Source organism: Brassica oleracea, chromosome C7, assembly GCF_000695525.1.
Source record: "Brassica oleracea var. oleracea cultivar TO1000 chromosome C7, BOL, whole genome shotgun sequence".
Taxonomy (NCBI): domain Eukaryota; kingdom Viridiplantae; phylum Streptophyta; class Magnoliopsida; order Brassicales; family Brassicaceae; genus Brassica; species Brassica oleracea.
The window spans coordinates 10,893,014-10,909,861 of record NC_027754.1 but is presented as its reverse complement, the minus strand read 5'-3'; the positions used below and the strand labels follow the sequence as shown (position 1 = coordinate 10,909,861).

At 37.0% G+C, this 16,848-nt stretch overlaps 3 protein-coding genes, 1 long non-coding RNA gene and 1 pseudogene across 5 annotated transcripts; 4 read left to right on the top strand and 1 right to left on the bottom strand.

Annotated features, from left to right (window-relative positions):
• The first annotated feature begins 170 nt into the window (after positions 1–170).
• On the top strand, positions 171–1,682 carry LOC106304177. 2 transcript variants are annotated; one of them, XM_013740572.1, is made up of 4 exons: positions 171–286; positions 766–1,042; positions 1,172–1,360; positions 1,462–1,682. In XM_013740572.1, exons 2-4 carry the CDS (start codon positions 794–796, stop codon positions 1,546–1,548), a joined length of 525 nt encoding a protein of 174 aa, XP_013596026.1. In that variant the 5' UTR covers positions 171–286; positions 766–793; the 3' UTR covers positions 1,549–1,682. The 2 variants fall into 2 exon arrangements, with proteins under 2 accessions (XP_013596026.1, XP_013596027.1); XM_013740573.1 differs by having other exon boundaries at positions 171–316.
• A 629-nt stretch (positions 1,683–2,311) lies between these two features.
• Positions 2,312–3,933, bottom strand: LOC106303568. Its single transcript, XM_013739838.1, has 5 exons — positions 3,464–3,933; positions 3,240–3,385; positions 2,873–3,131; positions 2,713–2,795; positions 2,312–2,632 (listed from the first exon to the last, which is right to left on the bottom strand). Exons 1-5 carry the CDS (start codon positions 3,818–3,820, stop codon positions 2,491–2,493), a joined length of 987 nt encoding a protein of 328 aa, XP_013595292.1. The 5' UTR covers positions 3,821–3,933; the 3' UTR covers positions 2,312–2,490.
• Positions 3,934–9,075: 5,142 nt separating this feature from the next.
• Positions 9,076–10,695, top strand: LOC106302566 (annotated as a pseudogene).
• A 2,219-nt stretch (positions 10,696–12,914) lies between these two features.
• Positions 12,915–13,426, top strand: LOC106305044. Its single transcript, XR_001262902.1, has 2 exons — positions 12,915–12,956; positions 13,104–13,426. It is a non-coding gene; the product is annotated as an uncharacterized LOC106305044 (long non-coding RNA).
• Positions 13,427–14,917: 1,491 nt separating this feature from the next.
• Positions 14,918–15,851, top strand: LOC106302564 (indole-3-glycerol phosphate synthase, chloroplastic-like). Its single transcript, XM_013739046.1, has 3 exons — positions 14,918–15,082; positions 15,270–15,378; positions 15,592–15,851. The coding sequence occupies exons 1-3, from the start codon at positions 14,918–14,920 to the stop codon at positions 15,849–15,851; spliced, it is 534 nt and encodes a 177-aa protein (XP_013594500.1).
• Positions 15,852–16,848: the final 997 nt, after the last annotated feature.

Below are 16,848 nucleotides of genomic sequence, written 5' to 3'. Positions count from 1 at the left end.
TTTTAAAAACATTTTATAAAAAATTCGAATTTGAAAACATATAATCTTAATAATTTTTTTTTTTTTTTTTTCAATTTTTTAAAATTTTTTTATATATCTAGGATATTAAAGATCTTTTTACCGTCTATTTTTGCGATAAAAAAGGGTCTGTTTAGGAGAATTGACCAAAATAAAACAACTTTGTTTCCTAATTCAGAAAGTTGTCATTCTCCAGCCTTAGGGATTCAGGAGCTTGAGAAAAACGAAGAAGAGCAAGTCATCGTTGGTGATCAAGAGTAAAGACAGTGTCTGTGTCTTCCCAATCCTTATTGATCTGGTACGTTTCACATCTGAAAAACCTCATTGATCTTGCCAAAGGATTTAGATAATCGACTTCATTGTTCCGCTTATAATAATGTTGTTTCTGGTTCACGCGCTAGTTTTTCTAGCCACCCATATCGATTTCCCTTTACTCCTTGTTGCACAAATGTCGAATCTATCATAGTGCCATGTTGAATAAAATCTGCACGCCAAGTGTTCGTCAAAATGCCATAACGAACCCTTTATATGGCAATCCATATCTGTCCGTCTAGTCTTCTTGCTACCTATCGTGGATTATTCTGGTTTAGGATTACAAAGATTCTTAGTTCCCGAGTGTATCTGTTGAGTTACGTATAGGCTCCTCTGTATCATTTTTAGGTTGGTACGCTAAGCTGTTCCAAGTGAGGCTATACTCCCATCTTACTCTCTCTCTCTCTGTTGTGTTTTTCTCTTCTTCTTTGGCAGAGATAGACGATCGCTGTTGCTTGTTACGATGTCTAGGCAGAGTCAGTTATTTACACTGCTTAGGAGAAGGTTTCAATCACCTTCGTCTAGTGATGCCCCAACGGAGACCTTAAGAAAAAGGATAACTGATTTGCAGAAAAGTAAGAAGCGAAGGAACCCAATAAAGAACCAGTTTCTCGTTGAGGTTCCAGAATCAAGATCCTATTTGGACACGGCAACGATGCCTATGTTCCTAGCTGTGGTCGGTATTGCATTGTTTGCAAAAGTGTTAATGATGGTACATCCTTCTTTCTTCTATTCTTTGTGAATTGTGTCTTTCTTGTCAAAATGACTTTAGCAGCTCGTTACTGATCTTTTATGCTGCTTTACGCTTTATGCTGGTTCTTCATTGTTGGTTTGTTGCAAGATTGATGATTCGAAATCTCAAGAAATGATTGAACGGAAGATAAAGAATGCACCAGAAGGGCAAGGCACAGTGAGGATGATCGAACGTGAGGAGTGGGATGAGTTTAGAGAAGTAAGGCCAAGAACACCTTTTGAGTCCAAGCTTGCTCGCCCAAACGCGCAAATAAGAACTGGAGAGCCTGTGCGCAAGGTAAAACAAAAACAAAAACAAAATTGCCTCATTACCATTATTTGCTAAACCAAAACCGTCATGTGGTGCTTATACTTTGGTTTCGTTTCCATTTTAATTAGGATGACTTGAAGAACTGGACGATAGACGTGCTAACAAATGCGCTTTCGCGAACTGAAGAAAGTGTTCGTCGCGGTGGTTCCAGTTAATTTTCGTGTATTTTTCTCAGTAATATATATCCTGAGAATTTTGTAGTCAAGAAAAGTTTTCTTATGTGGATATCAGTTGTGCTTGGTTGTGAACTTGAGTGACAGGTAATAAAGTGGCAAAACTTATCTGGATGTTTCGATGTTGACCAATATGAAATCAGGAGAGCTCAAAATTCACGCGTTTCATCAAAATCATTGAACTTCTATCAAAACTAATTTGTTCCAAACGCTAAATCATTACACAACTGATTTTGTTTGAGACCGTCTAACTTTGAAGATAACACCTAACAAAAAGTCGTTAATAAAGAGCAGTGAGTAATAATTTCGAAGGGGTGGGGCTAAAAAAACACGTAAAGGATGGGATGATCAAATCTCCTTATGCCTTTCCATTGAATGGAGGCAGCTTTTTGGGTATAACCGTATAAGCAATTACTTTGCGAAATGATGGAACACGCAGACCCATCTTATGGTTCCCGTCACACGGATCTTTAGAGAAATGGGCAGACGAAGTGGGAGTCAAATACGGTGATGATGCAGTTAAGCAAGTTCAACAATCTCTTACCAAGAATTGTATTTCAATAGCTGTTTTCTAGTAGTTTATTTCATAGTTACAACACCTGCTAAACGTGTTCCAAAATGTGTTAATTATATCAGGCCCCAAAGGTGGAGAAGTTTGAAATCCCAGCAAAGATTGAGTTGCTTGCCGGAGCCAGCCGTGGACAGCAAAGTCAGTAACAGAGAGCAAATAAAGGTCAAGTTCAAAGATGAATGCCTAAAATATATATTACTTTGACAATTTTGTGTTTGACTTACCTTTCATTAACATTTATAGAAACCTTTGTTAGTTCTCTCTCCCTTGTTATACAAATATTTCTCATTCTAACTCCATCAACAAAAGGGCAACAGAAGGGACTAAAGACCATCAATCTAATCGTGATGTTGCTATTGACTTGGGTCAGAAGATGAGGCAGAAGAATCTGTGGGAGCTGTAGTCTCTGACAATGCTGGTCGTAAGAGAAGATACAAAGAAGGTCCCAAGAATGGCACCACGGATACAGGTAACAGCCAACGGCCTTTATCAAACCTGCAAACAAAGCAGTGCGTTAAAGGTAAAAAAATAACAAATGGAAACAGTTTTTTAAAGCAAAACGCGGTAGAACTCACCATTTTCTGGCGGTCATGTCATTGTAAACCCAAAACGGAGCAAAAGCAGAGAGTAGGCAGAAATCTAGACTCGTGACATGTATCTGCATATTATTTTTTAACAAGGATTACTAAGTTATTGTTATGTTATAAAGAAGAGGAAAAGAGATGATGGACTTACGAATTTGCTCTCTCGAAAGTACTGATAAAACTCTTTCCAGTCACCGGCGTTACCAACTAAGGCATAAAGAATTAAACCCAGGCCTGCAACAAGAGTAACCCCAGCAGTCACTTTTGATTCCAGAACATTGAAAGGCCATTGTCTAAGCTCAGACTCGGAAACGGGAGGAGAAGGAGGATTCCACAGTGCAAAATAAGGTAGCAAAGCGTAGACGCCACCAAAGAAGGAAAAAACAACGAAAGGCCATGCCTGAGTTTTACTGTCAAACGAACAAAAGGGATCATCAACATTAGCTATGAGAATTAAACTCTTTTAACTCAGCAACAAAGGAAGCTACTTGAAAGATTGACGATGGATTGTTATTTACCTTCGACCAGTGGGAAGTAAGAGCATAGCGTATACAACAGGCCATAAACCCATTATATACCATAACCCAACAAGGATCTGGTTCATTCTAAAACCATCATCACCTTTCAAATTCAACAGCTTTTTCAGAAAGTACAAGTCTTGTGTCTGCATAAAAAACATAATAACTGAAAACACAATCCATTATCACATTTAGAAATTGGATTTGAGAGGAAGAAGGATTACTGGGGTTTGATCAGGAGCAAGATTGAAGCAGTAGTAAAGAAGCGCACCCCAGAGAGCGAAAAGCAATACAGAGCTCGTCCAGTCTCTTCCTTCATCTTGAATTTCAGTTTTGTCTGGATCTGGGTTGTTTAGTGAGCTTCTGCACACATGGAAGAGACCCTTCTTCTCGTGTTTCAAGAATTGTCTGTTGTTGTTGCCAAGGAGAATTCTATCGGGTTTCAGAAAAGGCAAAGGAGCTCTTGATTGTACAAGGGTGAGGTTTCGGGGTTGGCTTAGGGATTGGGCTTTTCTGGAGGGTTTTAGATGAGGAAAGCTAGAGAAGTTGCAGGAGATAGGGAGGTTAATACTCTTCAACATTTTTCTTCTCTTCCAACGATAAGGCTTACATGAAACGCCTTAACCCAGATCCTTTCAATAGTTAAAGACTTTCCTCTTCAGTCTCCACCAAACATTTAAACAGGATTTTATAATGAGTTATTTTCATCCCAGGTTACTTTATGACTTACACTCAAGATCATTTTGTGCTACCAAAATATTTTTCTGGTGGTTGAAGATTCTTTTGTCCCTACAAAAAGTGAAATCAGAATAGATATTTTAGTCAAATGACATTATATTTTGGTTAGATTGGTTAGAGTGTTTGACCAAGAGAAATACAAACTAAATAATAATTAATAGGACGTACTTCTTTCTCTTTTTTTTTCTTCTCTCGTGCTTCATTTTTATTGATACAATTATTTTTATAAATCTGCATTTTAATCATAGATGTTTTGATTTTCTTTTCCTTAAATTATTTCGTTGAGTAATATTTGTCACATATTTTGTCGAGGAAAATGATGAAGCTCGTCCCACTACGACGACGATTTTGTGAAGATCTTGTTCTACAAAGATGGTGATTCTGCGATGAACACGGCTTTTTTGTAGTGGAGATGATGAGATGTATACGGTGGTTTCATGTGTAGTTGGTATATAGCGAGAAGATGCACTGGTCGCTCTGGTGAAGATAAGAGAGAGTGAGGATGGAGAGGAGAGTGGTGTGTCAGATCTTGAGGACCCAAGACGCCGATGTAGCTCCACCGTCAATGTAACTCTGATGCCGAGTCAATCTTCGTCTCAGCCGCAGATGAACCAGGCGATATGAATCATGTGGGGTTGGAAAGTTTGTAAAGGAACTTACTTTTACATAATTTACATGTACACAAAAAATTTATGTGTACACATGTACACAAAAAATTGATGTGTACAAATGTACCACCAAACAATGACCCCATATACATTTATAAATCTAATATACAAAATATCCAAATGAGCACCTTACCATGATACAATGACCACCTTCACACGATTACTCCGATATTTGCATAGCTAGTACGCACATTTACTTCTTTTTTTGGTCTAGTACACACATTTACTTGTTTCAAAAGTGTACAAAAAAATTTGTATCCACATGTACCTAATTTTGACGTGATCCACGTGTACATGTTAAGAGTGATCAATATGCACTTCTTCCAACATGTACATCTTTCGTATAAAATCAAACTACACTATTTCTTTCAAACACTATATTGCAATCGTGTGCACATATTCACATGTAAGAACATTAGTAAATTTAAACTAGCATGACCACCTAACTTTAAGAGTAAAGTAATCTAATATAATCTCTAAAGATAGCCATTTTGCACTAACCAGTTATTTCATTGATAAAAAGACATATCATCTTCTTGATTGAAAAATCACAACTATGTCATATTAAATACAAAACGTTATACCTAATATATTCTTTAGCTACGAGGCAAACAATTTTTAAATAGTGTCATTTCTCAAATTTAAAAGTCAACCTATCAACCATAAAGGCCTTTTGTAACTATTGAGCAACCTCAAATCGCAATGGCTCTTACCATTAAATCAACATGCATATAATTTTATAATTCAAAGAAATGAAGACTTCTGCCTCCTGTCCATGAACAAACAACCATCTCTATCTTCATAACACGACCATCCAAAAACAATCCATAAAAAACCCAGAAAACAATGAACTCAATGTACTCTTTCTGATAACCAACCTTATTTAATAAATTATTAATCAATTTGTAGCATTATTGATTATTTGGTTCCCATAAAGATATTTTTAAATATTTTATAGCGTGAGTGTGTGGCTTGTCTAAGTGAATTGGTTCTTTCATGTTTAAATATGGTTGGTGTACACAATATAAGCGTCTATGTGGATAACTTGGTTCATGTACACCTTTGTAATGTCCGCATGGTGAGTTTTTAGAGAAATTCCAATAATAAATTCATTGTGTTCAGGTTTCATATCAGAGATACCTCACTCTGTCAATTAGGAAAAATTCTACAGAAACCGAAAATTATAAAATCTGACGACATCCTTATTGTATTGTTCACACGATAAAGTTGTGCTGCAGTATACATGTACAATAATTAACAGTAAAATCCACTATTCTTGAGCTGCAGGAGAAGAGAAATTCATCCCAAGTAAAGCACCAATGTCCAATTTATGTATCTCTCGTAGCTTACAGAGGTAACAGCTAGACACAATATTCTTCCTGTCGTGGGAGTTGCTAGAGGAAGATGAGCCATCACCACAGTTTCCTTCTGGCTCAAAAACGATACCATGATTAGTGTGGACATGAGGGAGAGCCCAACAAATCCCAAGATGGTAAGTGAAGATGTATTTTGTTCCTGACCAAAACATTTGGTCTCTGCAAACACATGAATAAGACCATTAATCATCAAGCAGTTACCAAGTGACAATATCTTAACAATTCTAGAAAAACAAAACCAAATACAAACTTTAGCAACTTATCAGCTACAATAACAACAGATGTAGTCCCGTAACTAACTTCTTACAAAATTCCTTTTGACTAAGTTTCCAAACCACACACTCATCTAACAAGTCACAATTTTCAACAGAGCCAAACAAAAAAGCAAATGCTTCTGATCCAGAAAGTGTTGTTCTTGAAAATTCTCGAGAAAAAGACTTGCTGCTGCATTTAGTACTCTTTGGTGGAGAACACAAGGAGAGAAGATTCAAGCAAATCTAAACACTGCATCCTAACATAGATTGAAATGAGTCTGCCTGCAATTATTGTAACAATAATAATTTATTGGTCTCATCATCATGAGAGTCATGAACAAATTTCTCTTACAGGTTCCTTACCAAATTCACCATCATATGTCTTCTCTGAGCTTTGCCGTCTCAAGTCTCAACTCGCACCGGGAATGAACTGGGAGCGAACCGACCCAAGACAGTGAAGCTATCTGACGAGATTATTCTCACCTTCATCTTCTCCTCGCATCTTTTAGAAACACATGGGGAATGGTTTTCACTGGAGACGACGAGATTCCCCGGTTAGCAGCGATTTCATTTCCAATTTTAGATTTATGCAAGCTCGAAATTATTCTCTGCAATTAAGCTCTCTCACACACAGGTTAAAACTTTTTCAATTTGATATCTAGAATGTAAGATATGAGAGAGGAGAGAGGAGAGAGGAGAGAGGGGTTTTCACTGCAGAAAAGATCTAATAAATATTTGAAGAAAAAAAAAATCTATGAAAAAGAGTGTGTTAAATCTGAATCATTGGATCACACTAATATATCAATGGTTGTGGTAACATCTCGCCTAAAATCAACTAAAACAAACCAAGTTAGTGAATACAAGTGGGCTTGGTCAGAAAAAGTGTGTTAGGAGAACAAAGTTACATACACTATAATAAAAAACTAGAAAAGTGACTCATAGTGTAAATCTTTCTTTTATAATACTTACAAACCCTTTTTCTAGTATATATAAATTTACGTCTGACGTTATTTGATTTTTAATGAGTTTTATATGTTTTTGTAGGTTTTAATATGATTGGAGAGTTTAATATGTCTTTTTTTTATATCAATCTAGAATGATCTGAATTTTTTTTGTTTTAACGAAGAAAATTGATTCAAAAAATCAATTGAAAACTTTAAAAATCTATAATTTCAATATTTTTAATAACAATGAGTTTTTTTTTTATCATCAACATAAACATACTCAATCTTTGCATTCTGAAATAGAAGCACTGCAATGGGCGATGGAGAATATGCTTCAACATTCGACATGCCAGAGCTTTGGGACAGATTGCAAGGAGCTGATTGCTATGATCAAGGAGCTGATTGCTATGATCAAGGAGCTTCGTGCATGGACGAGATTTGCAACATAATTAGAAAGGATTGAGACTCTGCAGATATGCTTCCAGGACTTCAAGATCTCCTATGTTCCACGCGCGCAAAATCAAATTTCAGATTCTCTAGCTAGGACCGCTAGGTCTTTTTATAAGGAACTTTATTTTTTGGTTGTTCTATTCCGGTTTGGTTACCCAGACTAGCTCAAGTTTGAGTAATAGAATAGTCAATTGTTGTAAAAAAAACATAAACAAACTCAATTAATACTCTATTAACTAAATTGGGGACTCTGAGTCTATGAAGACGAACCGAGACGATTGATTGCGAGCAGCTTGTGTCAAACTATCTGTTCGCGTGTTTAGAGTCCTTGAAACGTGTGTGATCTTGAAAGTTGCAAAGCTTCCTCAGATCCGTTCAATTTTTTCTAGGTAGGTTGCAAAAGCATACCATTCTTCTGGTTTTCAAACCATTTTCCCCAACCGAAAACAATCTGTTGCAAACATCAACTAAAATTGTCGAAGATTCTTTATATATTCCATCACCCATATAAAATTTTTGAATTCCGCATGTAGTGGAGAAAGGCAATTCCTAGTATTCGTGGTCTCCATCAGGCCATCAAAACCCTCAGATGTATTGTACCAGCTTTGACCAGAGAATGCCTCTTCATCTTTCCATCAGCCGTCTGTAAAACACCACCTCCATATGTTTTGAGACGAAATTGGATTCTCCTATTTTGGTCTGGGATGGTGATGTATGGTCGACATGTTGCATTTGTACCTCTTGAGCCTCCTTCCAAATAATTGCCTATGTTTGTGCTAACATTAACATATTCATGGGGTCTCTATCAATACCAAAGTATCCATGCAAACTAAGCATCATTTATGTGAGAGCTAATTTCTCAAAACAAATAATCCATATTCGCGAAAATAGAATGCATAGGCGATGTTACAATTCACATTCACTCACATAGCGCAACGTTGCACACCATGGAAGGTCTCAAGACCACTCTTAGGATGGTTAACCAGCTCTGATACCACTTGTAATGCCCCGACCGTCCACGGTTAATGAGCCACCAACGCTCGCTCAACCGGCCCATGAACCCCATCTCGTGCAACAGATGGTGCGTTAATTTTTTCAAGGACCGAACGTATTGTTCACTACAAGAAATGTGGGTATTAATAGCATCAGATTATAGCGTTTATGACGGTTCTGCTATTGTATACCAACACTAGCTTTTTTAATAGCGTTTATAAATTTAAAACGCTATTTTTATTATCACGGGAAAATAAAAAGTTTAGCCGCGTTAATTTACCAAGTATAGGCGCCTTACCATTTCTGATCCAAAATTAAACGCTATCGTAAGGATTAAATATCTCAAATTTTAATCAAAATACTTAATATTTGACCAGGCTTTATATACAAAATAGTTTAGTTTTTAATTTTTATTTATTTTTCTTTCTTTTCTGTTTCTTCTCCATACGAAGAAATGAGAGCGGTGTGCTTGACTTCCTCAAATTCTCAGATTCATCTCTAGTCACCCTCGATTGAAGCTTCATCACCACTACTTTTGACACCATCGCTCGTTATCCCGCCACCACCAGCTCGTCACCACCATCGCCATATCTCTCATCCGCCATCTCTCTCTCTCTGATTTTGTTTTGATTTTACAAGAAAGAAGATGAATTCGTGTTACCATACTCACTCTTCCTTCCTCAAGCTTCCCCATTTCTTCATGCCAAAGGTCAGCCCTTTACCCTTTGAGTGTGATTGGTTGCCAAGAAACAAAAGTTTGACACTTTCGAGTTTTTTTCCATGTTTCAGAGCTTTGTTTGCTTGTGTAGAATCTGTGTTATCTGTCTGTTTAGGTTTTAGAAGAGTGATTAATCTGTTTCTGTTTATGATTCTGTTAAGTTTAAGACAATTTCGAAATTAATCTGAGCTGTTTAAGATCTGAGTTTCGATTTGATCAGTTTCTGATAGTGTAAACAGGGAGCCGGGTGAAGTTGAGTACTTGGTGCTTGACGAAGCTGACCAGATGCTTGCTGTTGGGTTTGAAGAGGCTGTGGAGTCGATTCTTGAGAATCTCCCACAGAAGCGACAGAGCATGCTTTTCTCGGCGACTATGCCTACTTGGGTGAAGAAGCTGGCGAGGAAGTACCTTGACAATCCAGTTTTCAGTAAAGATTTGATCTTGGGTGCTTTGATGATCAGTTTTCTCCTCCGATATGGATTCAGGTGGAGAGGTCGTCAACGATGGCAAAATCACTCTCGAGGGTTTCACCGTAGCTGCTCGAGCTTTCGCTGATAAATGGAAAAGACATAACCAATTGTTCCCTCCCTGATCATGGGTTCCTCTGATCAACCGAACTCTACTTAAGGTCAACGTCGATCAACACTACTCTCCATTTTAAAGACACCGTTTTTAGCTTAGTTTCCTACGTTTTGTTGTGTTATCAGCAGGAGGAAGGTTAATCAGCGCTAGAGAAGATCATTATTCTCACTTCACTTGAGGTAAAGTCACAACCTTTAACAATGTTTTTCATCTTCTTCCTTCTTTTATGTTTCTCACCATTATCTTCTGTGTGTAGGAAAGTGCTGAAGAGGAGTCTCTAGATGTTACAGCTGATTGGTCGGAAAGGGAAGAAGCAGTTGATGATCACACGGTCTTGGTACATAAAACCATTTATCTTTTGTATGTGAGCCAGCAGAATCTCTGAGATTGGTTCTTTTGCTTTCTCGCTAGGTACAAAACTTTGAAGATGAAGCACACTACTATGATTACCATGTCGTTTACAGTGCATCATACATGGTTCCTATATTTTCGTGGATACTCTAGTGGTATGTCACACCATCACCCCTGCAGATATTTGAATTGCTCTTTTAAAGATAATCATCTTTGTTTGTTGCTTTTTATGAGATGGAAAGCCTCTTTCTTTGGATGCAGCAGATCGAGTCCACTGGTCGTCGTGTGTTGGTTTACTTGCGTGGACATGAAGGAAGAGGGATTGGTTTACGTTGGTCTGAAGGGATATGGATTAGCCATTGTGGGAAGAGTCCCTCTGTAACTCTGTTGAGTCTTATCACAAAGGAAAATAAGAGATATTTGGAGACAAAGAGGGGACTAAGATGGGTCACATGTATGGCTTGAAGTTCAATGGTGATGTTGTGGAGAAGACTGATAATGCTGAAACCAACGAGTCTTGAGTTCAAAGCTCGAGAACCAGTTTGAACCGAATCAAACCGAACCGGAAAGACATATACTTCAAAAAATCATATAATCAACAGATGTAATCATATCAAATATATATTTGTTGAAATTAATATTTTTGGCTTATTATTATCAAATCTCTGTATAACATCCAAATTATATTTATTAATGATTTACTTGTGTTTTATTAGAATGGATTATATTTATTAATGATTTTAAAAGCAATAATTAATAAATAAAATTTGAGTAAGCTCTAAATTTTTAATATCTCATCATAAAATCTAAAGATAACACAAAAAGTAATATGATGAAAAGAAAACCCAACACTAATAATAAATTAGAAAAAAACACAAAGAATATATTTTTACCTTAACTTCTAAACCCTAAACATGCCCTAAACCCTAAGTACATATCTCAAACCCTATATCTTAAATTCCATTTTATACATAAATCTTCAACTTTAAACATTTTAATCCAAACACTCAAATATCGTACAGAAATATTCAAATACAAACCCTACATATACCTCCAGCCCTACTTATAACTCCAAACCCTATATCATATTCAAAACTTTATACAAGAAGTATTAAATCATAACATTTTAAATTTATAACACTTATTTTTTACTAAACGATGAAATTATACAAACTATAAAATTTAAATAAATGAGTATATTCGTAATATAACTTCAAACCCTAAACTCCTAACCACATACTTCATATTGATCTATATCATGAAACATTAAATCTAAATTTTTAATATTTTAGTCAATCACACAATTTTAAAATTTAAATACAAAATACAGATTAAAAGTTTTAAATTATGATATCAAATTATTTAAAGTTTAAATAATTTTTCAACAATTATAAATAAAAAAAGAAGATAATATGTAATGTTTTTTCTGAGCCATTGATTGATTTTTAAATCAAAGGTCCAAAATCAATCTCCTATCTATCTTCATCTTTGTTTTCTATTGGTTGGACGGAGATCACCTTCTGCACCGTTAGATGATACTGAATCAACGCTTGAGAGAGAGAGAGAGAGAGAGAGAGAGAGAGAGAGAGAGAGAGGCGATGGGTAAATAACTCGACGCCCTAGCAAACCTCGGCTCCTTCTCTTCCTCGTCGGCCTCGAGATAGATCTGAAATCTCTCCGCCGCACAAGCCAAAAGGTGATTTCCATCGCAGCCGCCAGAATGCTCCTTCCCTTCGCTTTCCCGGAAGTTTCTTAACCGGAATCTGTGCCTTCACCAGCGCATACCACGGTGGACAGGATGACTCGAAGCCACTCAGAGTGGGCCTTGCAGAGGCTTCTCAAGGAGATGTCCGGTTCCAATCTCGGAAGTTTCTTCACTGGAATCTGTACCTTCACCAGCGCATACCACGGTGGACGGGATGACTCGAAGCCACTCAGAGTGGGCCTTCCAGAGGCTTCTCAAGGAGATATCTGGTTCCAATCAAACCAACAACGCAATCGATCGGCCAGCTCCCTCCGGTTCAGTTTAATCAGTCTCTTTCAACCGTCGACGAAACCGCCGATGTTGTTGAGATTGAGAAGTAGTGCGGCTGTATAAGGTTCATCTCTGATGATATCTATTATAAATCTTTTGTTTCTAACTATTGAGTTTTTTTCTAGATGCTTTGTTTATAATTAGCTGAAAATTCTCTCATTTTGTTGATTTTTGGTGAAAAGAGCTTTGGATTTGGTTCTTTGATTTTAATCTGTATGTTTAGATGATTGTGTATAAGCTCTGATGGATCTCTGTTTGTTATCAGACATGTTAGTTAAGCCAATTCTACTGGTGAAATCTGTGAGGATTTGAGGAAGAAAGAGTTGATCTTTCTGACAAAAACAAGAGATTAGTACTTTTTAATTTGATGTCTGAAAAAGCGTAAAGAGTAACAACACTTGAGTGTTCAATGCATTTGCCTTATCTTTTTGTAAAGCTACAAGCTTTGAAAGCATCGACCTAGATTCGTTCTTGTTTTCTTTTCATTAGAAAATAGATTCTAATTCTGATTGTGTTTGCGCAGCGCTTTTCATATGCTACATTTCTTGATGCTCAAGGAAATCTGAAAGTCTGGTTTTGGATTCAGCGCTTTGTCCCAACAAGTCATGGTAGGTAATCATTGAATTTGTCTCTTACCATCATTTTTATTTGCCTGAGTTCGTACTGAGTTGTTGATTACTGTATTGCTTATAGAATGGATATTAATCTCTGATTTTCTAAAAAGGATGTTGCTTTGTTTTTGAAAAAAACTACAGGCCAGAACATAAGCTTTGAAGGATGGTATCGAGCAGACAAGGAAGACAAGGCGACAGAGAAACTCTGATATATGTAGCAGAGGCCTTGATAGAAGTCAACTCCGGTGACTAGGTGATGCGACGACAGCACTCTGAAGGCGGATGTTCTGGAGGCTGGAGGCGTAGGATTAGGTTTTCTGGCGGAGGCTTAGTTTAGCTTTAGGTTAATTGTGTTTTGGCTAATTATGTTTTGGTTTAATGTTTTAATTTGCTTTTTGTTTAGTGTGTTCTTTAGTTATTTGTACACTGATGTTAATCAATAAATAAAATTTAATTTTTAATTATAAATTAATGTTTGGTTTAATTTTAAATAATTTAATTATGAATTATATTTTTAATAAATTTTCAGATAATTAAAAAACAAATTAATAACACGAAACATTCGTTATCTTTGCTATTGGAAAAATCAAATTGATGAGTTTTAATAACATTTGTATCATGTTATTATAAATATTAACAATTGCATACAAACTGATGCTATTATTGTATAGTTAACTATAACATTAAAAAAAACCGCTATTAAAAGTGTCAGATCTATTATAATAGGCGCTGTCAGAGCGGCTAAGGAAGCACTATTATACATAATTCATAGCATTTTTCGTCTGCTATTACTACCCATATTTCCTATAGTGGTTTACTGACCCTGCAATCACAATATGATATTGTCCGTGCTTTGGCTTCACTCGCACGATATCGGGAATCACTTCACGATAGGTCACACATCCTTCTACTACTCCAGCTTAATCACACTTAACTCTGGAGTTCTAAACGGATATGTGCCCGAATAGGTAAGTGCACTTTGATGACATAGGTAATGAAATAAATTTTATTGACCATTTCATCATATACTAGAAATCAGAATGTTACAGAAGCATTTCTGGTGCTAGAAAGCAGGGCATAGATGGCGGTCGAGGGAGGCAGCCGCGTGTTTCCACTGGTGACTTGGCTAAATTTTCCCGAATCTGTTGCGCCTTATGTCGGGGTTCCAGAATTCTTGCACTTGATTGTTTTGGTTGGAGGCTATCCCACAACTCTAGTTGAGGACATAGCCATTCTTTAGCTTCACGTTTGTGTGTATATTTCGTGTGTTAGGAATATCAAGGCCCATAGTGGACGCCAATTTTTGAATCCTAGTTTATAGGCTAATCAAATAATAAGAGAGATTTAAGGCCAATATTCTGTTTATTGAAGCGTTTAAGCCGTCACAGAAAAAAAATACAAAGTAGAATATCTAAAATGAGAACATGTAATCAATTGCTCTTGAGCTTGTCGTCTTTATGTTTCGCTCTCTCTGGCTTTCTTCCTTCACTCAATGCCTTACTTATAGACCTCCTTTTTCTCTCCTCTCGTGCCAAGGAGTCGTTTCGGTAACCATCATTGCACTTATTGCATATAGGAATGGTTACCATCAGATACGAACGGCTGTAAACTCACTATTTAAATCATTTTAGTTTGCGTGTTTAGGTGTTCCTTACGGGGTGGACCGACTTTAAATGGGCCATTGCTCTTCTTGACCAACCAAAACCAGTTGATTCCCAAACTTATCCCAAAATGTACAAAGATGCATATTCCATATTGTCACAAGTGTAGGACTAATAACAATGTGTTCAGCTTTCACCAACCATCCCAAGACCTCGCCGTCTTATGTTGGTGTTCTATTAACTCACGTGTTAATCACCCAACTACCAGAATATATTCATAAATAAAATCAAATTATGTTGGAAATATTATAGTTTGATCATCCCGGAGTCATTATTTTTCGACTTTGAACCGCAATGGAAGGACATGTTCTGGTTCAAAAACTCCCGGCTAGACTGGTTTCACCTTCTCTGTATCAGCGTATCGGTTATGTCTCCATCAGACGTTCGGTTTCAGGTCTTGCCATGGACAGGAGGATCAACTCTAGAGCTCCGTCGGAATTCGCCATCCGTGCTCAACAGGTGGCCTCTGTGATTAAACTTTGTTTCTTCTTCTTCTGTCCTTTTTATTTTTTGAAAACCCCATTAACAAAGCTCGCATCTTTTGATTGATTTTGTCTGATCTGTTGCATTTTCTCATGCTCGATTTCGTGATTATCTCGACTAATTCGATCTATTGCTGAATGTAGTTGCCTTTTCTCTTGTGAAGGAAAGCTTAGGTGTTGCTTCTTCTTCTTCTTCTTCTTCAGTAGAAAATGATGTTAGAATCAAGGAATGGGAAGTAGACATGTATCAGAATGAAGTAGCCATCAGCCAAGGTATTAGGATTAGGAGAAAACCACCAAGCAAGGCTCCATTGGGTTATTCTGGACATTTGAGTTGAGATTGCGTAATGCTCATTCTCCCACTAATATCTTGGAGGAGATTACATGGTTCAAAGACCAAGAGGTTTCCCAGGTAAGAGTTTATTTCTTTCTCTTTCCAACCACTTTTCGCTTCTGTGAGTTGTTAATGGGGATTGTCCTTTTCAGATGAAGGAACGAACCCACTTGAGGCGTTAAAGAAAGTTGTAGAGAATGCTCCTCCTACTAGAGATTTCCTTGGTGCGTTTAGGATGGCTCATCAAAGAACTGGCTTCCCTGCTTTGATCGCTGAGGTAAAGAAGGCTTCTCCAAGTAGGGGAATCTTGAAAGAGAATTTTGACCCGGTATGCGATTCTTGTCTCATGTTTCTTTCCGTAAAGATAAAGAAGAAGTTGTGGAAGTACCGTAGCCTAATGGTTAAGGTTTAAAGGCTTCTACACACCTAAGTCTGGGGTTCGAATCCCAGACTATGCAATTTATTGCAGATTACAGAAAATCCAGGTTTCAAGTCCCGGAGAGAGCGATTTATTAAAAAATTATGCAGACTACGGAAGAAAGGCTTACAAGAGATCTTCAACATGGTGCAAGTAAATCTTGTCAGGCGTGGATCTTCATAGGACGGCTCAGGTGATGCAGTTAGGCGTAGGTCTTCATGAGGAAGGTAGTATTGTCGGTTGTCGAATTGTCTATGTAATCTTTCTCATATCATAATTGTAAGATCATAATAAATCAGCGTTTAAAAAAAAGATAAAGGAGTCGAAGAAGAATTGTAGTCTTTGTCATTTGCAGTTTGGCCTTGGGAAATAGACCAACTTTGTTCTTATATGCAGACCTGAAAGGTATTTCATGATTCATCTTGCTGTGTTGGTGACATGTCGAGATTGCTCAAGCTTATTGATACCACTCAAATTACCTTAAGAAGTGAATTACTCTCTCAAATAAGAGGTTCAATTGCAGTACTTAGGGATCGAATCCACAATGAGCTAGGAAACCTATTAAATCTAGTCAAATTATTAATTCTAAGTGTTTGTTGTTTTATGGTTTAAAAGTAAATAGCAATCCTAATTGAGCAAGTCTATTGCTCGACTAACAAGATGATTGGGGGTGTAACTTATTGGAAGATATTAGATGCAGGGTTTCTATTCAGGTGTTGGAGATTATAATCCTATAGATGCCTAACAGTTGCATGCATGATATATTAAAGCTCAACTCATTAATCACAGTGATCAACGATGACAATGTTTCACTGGTTAACTAACTAGATCTTGGATCTCAACAGTTGTCTTTTGATCACAAGAAAGTGTCGATCGATGATCCTATAGGGATATCAATCGATACTCCTTTCGCAATATCGATCGATTGTCAGAAGACAATATCGATCAATGTTTCTAGTTAAGCCCTAGGTGCAGGTTGATAATGCTCACT

Excerpts from the sequence above, each read along its gene's own strand:
- LOC106303568 (XM_013739838.1), bottom strand. The coding sequence starts at position 3,820 with ATGTTGAAGAGTATTAACCTCCCTATCTCCTGCAACTTCTCTAGCTTT. Across the intron at positions 2,796-2,872 it reads ACTTTCGAGAGAGCAAATTC|ATACATGTCACGAGTCTAGA; the intron begins GTAAGTCCATCA and ends AATAATATGCAG. Across the intron at positions 2,633-2,712 it reads GACATGACCGCCAGAAAATG|GTTTGATAAAGGCCGTTGGC; the intron begins GTGAGTTCTACC and ends CTTTGTTTGCAG.
- LOC106302564 (XM_013739046.1), top strand. The coding sequence starts at position 14,918 with ATGGAAGGACATGTTCTGGTTCAAAAACTCCCGGCTAGACTGGTTTCA. Across the intron at positions 15,083-15,269 it reads TCGCCATCCGTGCTCAACAG|GAAAGCTTAGGTGTTGCTTC; the intron begins GTGGCCTCTGTG and ends TCTCTTGTGAAG. Across the intron at positions 15,379-15,591 it reads TGAAGTAGCCATCAGCCAAG|ATGAAGGAACGAACCCACTT; the intron begins GTATTAGGATTA and ends TGTCCTTTTCAG.
- LOC106304177 (XM_013740572.1), top strand. The coding sequence starts at position 794 with ATGTCTAGGCAGAGTCAGTTATTTACACTGCTTAGGAGAAGGTTTCAA. Across the intron at positions 1,043-1,171 it reads TTGCAAAAGTGTTAATGATG|ATTGATGATTCGAAATCTCA; the intron begins GTACATCCTTCT and ends GTTTGTTGCAAG. Across the intron at positions 1,361-1,461 it reads CTGGAGAGCCTGTGCGCAAG|GATGACTTGAAGAACTGGAC; the intron begins GTAAAACAAAAA and ends CATTTTAATTAG.